Raw genomic sequence first — 8,760 nt, 5'->3', positions numbered from 1 at the left:
GAGTCCGGACGAAGTCTACTTGTAGCTGTTGGAGTTGAGACGAAGCCGGCTCCCGTGGGAGTCCGGGCGGAGTCTTCCTACAATCAAAGTTAAAGGTGAAGTCCGGCTCCCGTAGGAGTCCGGACGGGCTTACAGCAGTTGACGCTGAGGACGGAGCCCGGCTCCCGTAGGAGTTCGGGCGGAGTCCGCTTGAGGTCGAAGTTGTCGGCGGAGTCGGCTCCCGTAGGAGTCCGGACGAAGTCTGCTTGTAGCTGTTGGAGTTGAGGACGAAGCCCGGCTCCCGTAGGAGTCCGGGCGGAGTCTTCTGCAATCAAAGTTAAAGGTGAAGTCCGGCTCCCGTAGGAGTCCGGACGGGGTTACCAGCAGTTGACACTGAGGACGGAGCCCGGCTCCCGTAGGAGTTCGGGCGGAGTCCGCTTGCGGTTGAAGTTGTTGGCGGAGTCCGGCTCCCGTAGGAGTCCGGACGAAGTCTGCTTGTAGCTGTTTGGAGTTGAGGACGAAGCCCGGCTCCCGTAGGAGTCCGGGCGGAGTCTCCTGCAATCAAAGTTAAAGGTGAAGTCCGGCTCCGTAGGAGTCCGGACGGGGCTTACCAGCAGTTGACGCTGAGGACGGAGCCCGGCTCCCGTAGGAGTCCGGGCGGAGTCTACTTGCGGTTGAAGTTGTTGGCGGAGTCCGGCTCCCGTAGGAGTCCGGACGAAGTCTGCTTGTGGCTGTTGGAGTTGAGGATGAAGTCCGGCTCCCGTAGGAGTCCGGGCGGAGTCTTCCTGCAATCAAAGTTAAAGGTGAAGTCGGCTCCCGTAGGAGTCCGGACGGAGCTTACCAGCAGTTGACGCTGAGGACGGAGCCCGGCTCCCGTAGGAGTCCGAGCGGAGTCCGCTTGAGGTCGAAGTTGTCGGCGGAGTCCGGCTCCGTAGGAGTCCGGACGAAGTCTGCTTGCGGTTGAAGTTATCAGTGACGGAGTCCGGCTCCCGTAGGAGTCGGACGGAGTTGTCATGTAGTCGATTCCACTGAGGACTTCGGCTGTGGGTATTTTTATACCCTACACCTTCTTGCAGTTTTGTTTAGAAAAAAGAAAACATATGATTTTTTTTTTAATGATTATATCCTTTTATATTCATCGGTCTAAAAAAAAATTGAGGTTGATGAAGTTGTGAGGATCATCAACATCCTTCGAACTACTTTGTTTAGTGATGGTCATCTGTCGAATGCTTCTCTTTGAACAAAGCATATATATCATGTGCATTACATACTAGTTTTAATAAAGCGATGCATGTGAACCTAACACAAAAACAAGAATGATTGTCTAGTCCCCATGAGAAATCAATATTCTATATCGAGCAAGTATACAAGCCTTGGGCCACAAGGACGACAAAGAGGTTGAAAAAGCCAAAAAACTAATGGTCTCAGTCAACATTTGTCTTCGTTGCACAAAATTTCCTATTCTAAGTTTGGATGGGATTTCCTATGAATTTCTTTGCGTGTTTCAACTTGTACCTTTTTTTATTCCTTGTTTTGGGGGGGCTATGGGCCTTCGAATCATAAACCCTTCACAATTGTGCTCAAATGGATTTGGCATCGTAAAGTTCGAGAACAAGAGCCTTGATCTTATCAAAAACAAATCGAGCCGAATTGAATTATTGGAGCCAAGTTTGTCCAAAAAAAAAAAAAAGAAAACAAAATCTATTCAGATCACCGTACTCGCAACCCTATCCACCTACGTCTTTGCATCCCTACGTCGAGTATAATATGAAAGAGGGTGGCTGTCTGGCTTTTGTTCCTTTTGCTTCCGAGTTTCACCTACGGCTTTCCATCCAGCGGTCACCACACGTTGGGCGCATGATCGAGCCTCTGCACACCCGAGTGGGAAGTCCGCAGCAGCGTCGCTGATGGCGACGCGCCACATTCTCACCTCCGCCTTCAATTTAGGAGGGAGTGGGGCAATACCCCTCGGTTGCTTCTCCAAGCCAAACGATGGTCTCCTCTTTCTTCCCCGTTTCGGAGGGCGAACAGCAAGACTAGGTGGAGCAAGTGGCGGCGCTGCTTTAATCTCTCTCACACCATCCATTTTCTTCTTCTTTAATTTGAGGTATCGCTTTATCCCTCTCTCTTACTCTTTCATGAGATAAAATCCTTTTCCTTCCTTCAGATGGCGAGGAACCGTGACCCCGACTGTAAAAAGGGCTTTCTTTTTTCTCTTTTTTTTCTTTTCCTTTTTTTCCTACACTTGTTGAAAAGGAAAGATTTTTGATCCGATTTCGATGTTAATGAGGTAATGGACAGTATGGATTCATCCCCCGTTCGTTGAATGGAACTCATGGTTGCTTTTTTTTTTTCCTACTATATTTGGTTTTGTTGATAATTTTCTTTTAGGTTTTGTGGAGGACTTTGATTGAAGTGAGGAAGCTGAGTGCAGCTCGGGAGATTCAATGGCGATGGCAATAGTGCTCAAGGGGCCCTGCTGCTGGTGCTTCCGTGATGGATTTGGAGGGATTCTGGGATCCATGTTCTGGTCGTCGAGGTTTCTTTGATTGAGGTTCTTTTCAGATTGAAGGATTTGGGGTGGAAGTTTTGACCGTTCGGTGGTTGTATTGTTGAGTGGAATTGGCAGAAATGGAGGAAGACTTTGGTTCTTGGGTGACAAGGGCGAAGTTTTCGCAGGCTGTTTATCACCGGTGGGATTCTTCCAGGTCGCCTGCGGTTTGTGATTTCGATTGGGGTTTGAAGCCAAACAGCTCGAGTCTAGGATTGAAGAACAGGAGTTCAAGTTTGGAATTGAAATCACAGAGCTCGAGTATTGAACTGAAGAACAGGAGTTCAAGTTTGGATTTGAAACCAAAGAGCTCGAGTTCTGATTTATCTAGCTCTGCGATTCCGTCATCGGCTCAGCTCAATTCTGACCAGGGACTCAAGCCAAAGGTGTCTGTTTTAGAGCATTCAAATGCGCCTTTGGTCCAGTTCTCTTTCCTACCTGACAACGATCCAGTTTTGAAAGTGAAGAGCTTTAGTTCAGGTCTGTCTGTGCTGTCTAATCCATCTCGGGTACAACTGGATCGCAGCTGGGGACCAAAAACAATGAATACAAGCTTGGAATCTGCCAATTTTCTGTCTGTTCCATTCTCTTTCCAACCAGGTAGTAATCCCTCGAAGCTACAGCCCAAGGGCTCAGATCTACACTCTTCTGATTTCTCTTTCCGTCCTGACAGAAAACCTGACTCGAATCCAAAAAGCTCGGCGTCTGGTAAAGTTTCTAAATCTTCTTGGAGGGCTATAACAAATTATGAGTCTCCTAAATCTAGTTTGTTTACTAATGGTAGAAAACAGAAATCTAAACCCAAGCAGAGGTCATCATCTCCTCCTCCGACTACCATTCTTTCTGATGTTTTTAAAGAAGCTAGGTCAATTACAAAGAGATTCTCAAGCCCCCCACCTAGCAGAAAAAATTCTAATAAGACCCTTCAGAGGTTCATTGGAAAGAGATTCTCAAGCCCACCACGTAGTGGGAAAAATTCTAATAAGACCTTTCAGAGTCATAGATTCACTTGGCCATCACCTCCAAAAATGGGTGCTTTTCAGGATGCGTCTTCAATTAAAGCCTCTGAGCACTTGAAGACTACTTTGAATTCTAACGTTTCAGGTTCAAGCATGGTTTCTGTCTACTCTGGGAGGACTGCAACACTTCCTGATTCTCATAATTCTGTTCTGTTGACGAACAGTAGAAACTCTAAACCCAAGCAGAGGTCAAAATCTCCTATTCCCACTACTGTCCTCCATGATGTCTTTAAAGAAGCTAGATCCATTGGAAGGAGATTTTCTACCCCACCTCCTAGCAGGAAGAGAGCTGATAAGATGCATGAGCATCATAAGCTCACTCCCCCTTCACCTCCCAATCTGAGTCCTCTTCGGCATTTGTCTTCAGTTAAAGCCTCTGAGAAGTTGAAGAGCAGGAAGGACTCTGCTTGGGCAAAATATTTTGATTATGGGGGAGGGAGAGTTGCTGCCGTGGATACCTTGGAGAAATGCACAGTTGATCTCTCCAAATTGTACGTTGGGCTTCGGTTTTTCCTCTGGAGCTCATAGCAGGCTATACCATGGTATTTATAAGGATCAGCCTGTTGCTGTGAAAATTATCAGACAACCTGATGATGATGAAAATGGAGTGATGGCTGCACGACTAGAGAAGCAGTTCACTAGGGAAGTCACCTTTCTGTCTCATCTTTATCATCGAAATGTGATCAAGGTACTTGCTCTATTTTTTTTCATTTTTTTGACATTTTATTTTGCATTTTTGATAACCTGTAAATAAATTTAGGATCAGCATGTTGGGAAGATAAATGCAATATGACTAGTTTGCTAGCACCTCCCTGTAGTTATCCACTGAGTTTCAGTGGTCTTGAACCAATCCTGAACTTCATAAAGGGTGACAGCTAGTGAATCATTGATAAATTGTTCATATATATTAAAAAGATGCAAACTAGTAAATAGGGTGCCAACTGGCCTAGGCTCAGTTGGTTGGCACTCTCACTTAGAAGAAGGTTCAGGTTTCATACCCTAGTGGTGGTGTCCCCACCATATTTTTCTTTAGAAAATAGAAATATTTTCCTCCGAATAAATTCCTTGAGCCTAGAGTGAGCTTTCACTATATTATTCTTTATGCTATATTTGTTGTGTTTTTATACTCAAATTTTATATTGGTTATGTACGCCTAGAAGATTTTCTTTATGCAGTGCTACCTGGACACTTTAAAACCTGGGTGTTTTTTTTCATGCCTCGACACTTAGACACTTCATGACGCTTCTTGACACTTCAAGTCAAGAAACTGTGATCACCACAGTTGCATATCAATTTGGCTCTTACATCTGGAAATTTTCAAGTCTAGCACCATATTTAGTGAAGAATACATGATTCTTTTTTCAAACTACTAGCATTGGTCTAACAAACTATTTATTATCAAGTACATATAGACATTTATAACCATATCTATATAATATGATCTGTCTCCACATCCATAAAATGTCCCGTGTCTGGTTCTCATGAACACTAGGGCATTTGAGACCTTTGCCACATGTCTAGGTGACATTACTTTTATGTGCTTATAATTGCTTTGAGATAAATATGCTGAGAAGTTATATCGCTTGAAACTTAGTTCCTTTTTTTCCAAGACAGTTGATTGCAATCATATTATCTGCTTAAAAGTTTTCAGTGGGAAAATTGAGCAATTTTCAATGTGGATTGAAAAGAAATTCTGATTGGAAGATTCTTCTTATTCTTTTCCCTGTAGTACAATGGATGATATGTGTAAAAACAAAGAAAAAGAAAAGGATGGAGATTAAAGCATCGTATGGGGATAAAGAAGGAGGTGAGCATCTTGTTGTTGAAGATGGCTCCCTTGATAAGATGCCCTGTGGAAGATGGAGTAGACCTTGGAATTTGGTTAGGTCGATAGAGACTAATTTCCTTGGATGATTCTGATTGGAAGATTCTTCTTATTCTTTTCTCTGCAGTAGAATGGATGATATGTAAAAAGAAAGAAAGAAAAGGATGGAGTTTAAACCATCATATAGTGGTAAAGGAGGAGGGGAGCATCTTGTGGTTGAAGATGGCTCCCTTGATAAGGTGCCCAGTGGAAGATGGAGGGTGAGACCTTGGAATTTGGTTATGCTGATAGAGACTAATTTCTTGGATGATTTTCATCTCTTTAATTTGTAATCTGCTATTATTTGCATGTTTGTCTCTAGAAGGTCTAAAGTTACTAGAACTTTTTAATGGGTGGGGCTCTCGACGTGATTATCCATACTTTGTAATGTTGTGTGTTGTGTAGATTTAATTATTGTTCAATGAATAAATAGTAAAAATGCTTAAAACAACCATGAACTTTCTTAGTTATGGTTTTATATAGCGAGAGAAAAAAAAAAAAGAAGCAAATTTTAATGTTATGTGTAGGGGAAGGACAAGGAAATTAAATGAATTGAATATTTGCTTTTATTTGATGAATACAAGTATTGATATAGGTATAACTTGCATGCTAAAATTTATGTCCTCTTAAATTTTTATCAACTGCTCTAGAAATGACATTATGTCCTCTTAAAATAACCTGGCCCCGTTAAGGAAAAGGAAAGACTTAACTGTGTTACTTTGACAAGGAATGATGGAGGATTCACAAGGAAAAAGAAAGATTGGCGATCAGTTTTAGTCGTAAAGTGGTGACAGGGCTAATATGTGTAGCGAGTCTTTTGAATTTTACATGGGAAGAGAGAATATTTTGGGATCTAATTATAATCCCTGGTTATGCATCATAATCCTGCTTCTGAGACAGGATTAAAGTCATGCATGGTATTCTTTCCGGTCACTAGCTAGCACATCTTGCATATTGTACCGCACAGGCACATTCAGCAGGGACTGCTATCAAGAAAATAAACAAAACTGTTAGAGATATTTGACTAGCATGCCATGACAGACCACTCTTTCTTTCTCATATACAGTACTTTGCAATTCATTCTACTAAAAGCTACACATGTGAACGCTCAAACATAGTACTTGACCTGAACATAACAAGTGTAGCATTTTAAGATGCTTTAGGAATGTTTGTTGTTGCTCACCTATCTGTTCTAACTGCATACTTGCAAAGAAATCCAACCCATAAACTAACTTGGATGACACTATATTGGTCTTGAAAAGCAAAACTCATAGGAGTTCGAGAAGGTCTGGAAGAGGAATACTATTGTTGAAGCACTACAATTTCACTTGTATGAATGTGTAGTTAAGTCACACCTTTCTATTTGTACAAGCTCAACTGTAGCATATTGCAGTAATATCTTATGGTATGGGCTGATAAAAATTGGTATGTAGCTTTACAAGCTGGTACTGATACACACTGCAGCTTAGCATGTATAAAATAACATGATATCAGGTGGATTAGCACATGCTGCTGCAACATAGATGTGGTCTTCTGTTGGATTGATTTTGCTAATGTTTCTGTACTATTCAATAATCAAATTTAATTGAAAAGACATGGAATTATTTTATAATACAAGTGCATATCAAAATCATCTGTGTTATCTCAATTTGATTATTTCTGGTTTGATGCAGCTGGCAGGGGCATGCAAAAATCCACCAGTCTTTTGCATCATCACAGAATATCTCTCAGGAGGCTCTTTGAGAGCATTCTTGCACAAACTTGCCCACAAATCCCTTCCTTTACCAAAACTGATTGCAATTTCTTTAGATATTGCTCGAGGAATGGAGTATATTCACTCACAAGGGGTCATTCACTGTGATCTGAAACCTGAGAATATTCTATTTGATCAAGACTTTTGTGTAAAAATTGCTGATTTTGGAATTGCATGTGAGGAAGCATATTGTGATGCATTAGCTGAGGACCCTGGTACTTATCGCTGGATGGCACCTGAGATGATCAAACACAAAGCTTATGGACGGAAAGTTGATGTTTACAGCTTTGGATTACTGTTATGGGAGATGGTGACAGGAACTGTCCCTTATGAAGACATGATGCCTATCCAGGCTGCTTTTGCAGTGGTTAATAAGGTATGCTTTTTTACTATCACACATTCCTTTTTAAGATCTTTTTTCCTGTATCATCTTCTTGGATAGCATTTTGTCTTAGCTACTGTTATGCAATCTTTTCAATGGCAATAGACTCATCAAAGTGGCATTTTCTGACATCGACCCATCATATTGCCCAAAAAACTTTGGGTGGTGTTTATGTCAAGACTTTGAAAAAGTTACCTTTTTTCAATTATATAGCTGGCCAGTGTTCTGCAAGGTAAATTCTGTATTAATTATCCTTGTCACTACCTGCATTTGCATTGGAAAAATCTAGTTATTAATATATAGAGATGATGGTACTGGAAGTGATGACTCTGTTCAAAAAAAAAAAAAAAGAAAAGTGCATCGATCTTTCCATCAATGTTTACAAATTGACCAAAATACAAAATCACGACCATTATTTTATTTTGCCAATGCATGGAGTTCAAATGAACCATCTCTGTAGATGATTTATTCACATGCCATTTTAACATAGCGTTTAGTTTTGTATATTTCATTCCTCCGTATGACACTTTACTGGTCAAAAGGAATAGTTTCTTGTAATACCTTTATATGTTTTCATTGCTACTATCATAGTTCTTCGATACAGTGGAACAAGCTTTGCCACGTTTGTATTTCTAGATTTCTTGGTTTAACTTAAAAAGCGGAGAACATTGCTGGCAACTTGTTATTTATGCCCTAACAACTGTAAATGCGCTTTTCAGAACCTGAGGCCAGTCGTTCCTGCTAACTGTCCAGCACTCTTACAAGCCCTAATTGAGCAATGTTGGGCTCTGCATCCAGAGAAGAGGCCTCAGTTTTGGCAGATAGTGAAGGTCTTAGAACAGTTTCAGTCTGCTCTTGCTCGTGATGGAACACTTGACCAGCTTCACAGCTTGACCAACCAGGATGACAAGAAGCCGCTGTTCCATGGGATCCAAAAGCTCGGACCCTTGCATGTTTAAATTGCTGTAGATTCTCACCCCTGAATCAACTAAGTAGCTTTTCTGCCTCTGCAGTTATCATACTTCCCAACCGAATAGAACTGCAGATTGTTTTCAGAAAATTTTTAAGTGAACAGCTGGTTCTGCTGTTGCATTTGCTCATGAGCGAACAAGTCATCACCGGTTTTGGACACAACATATCCGTTGTATTTGCAAGGAAACAGATCATGTTTCATGTTAGTTTTCAATGTATCTGCCATTGAGAGGTTTTCAA

General features: G+C 41.6%; 1 protein-coding gene and 1 pseudogene across 1 annotated transcript; one reads left to right on the top strand and one right to left on the bottom strand.

Annotated features, from left to right (window-relative positions):
* Nucleotides 1–2,065, bottom strand: part of LOC105040954 (dihydroorotase, mitochondrial-like) — a 12,186-nt pseudogene extending 10,121 nt beyond the window's left edge.
* On the top strand, nt 1,777–8,760 carry LOC140855836 (serine/threonine/tyrosine-protein kinase HT1-like). Its single transcript, XM_073252919.1, is given in 6 exon segments — nt 1,777–2,086; nt 2,371–3,238; nt 3,635–4,056; nt 4,058–4,237; nt 7,087–7,542; nt 8,268–8,760. Coding segments are annotated over 5 exon segments (1,926 nt in total). The 5' UTR covers nt 1,777–2,086; nt 2,371–2,610; the 3' UTR covers nt 8,508–8,760.

Source organism: Elaeis guineensis, chromosome 2 (assembly GCF_000442705.2).
Source record: "Elaeis guineensis isolate ETL-2024a chromosome 2, EG11, whole genome shotgun sequence".
In the NCBI taxonomy this organism is placed as follows: Eukaryota; Viridiplantae; Streptophyta; class Magnoliopsida; order Arecales; family Arecaceae; genus Elaeis; species Elaeis guineensis.
This window is presented reverse-complemented; position numbering and strand designations above follow the sequence as displayed.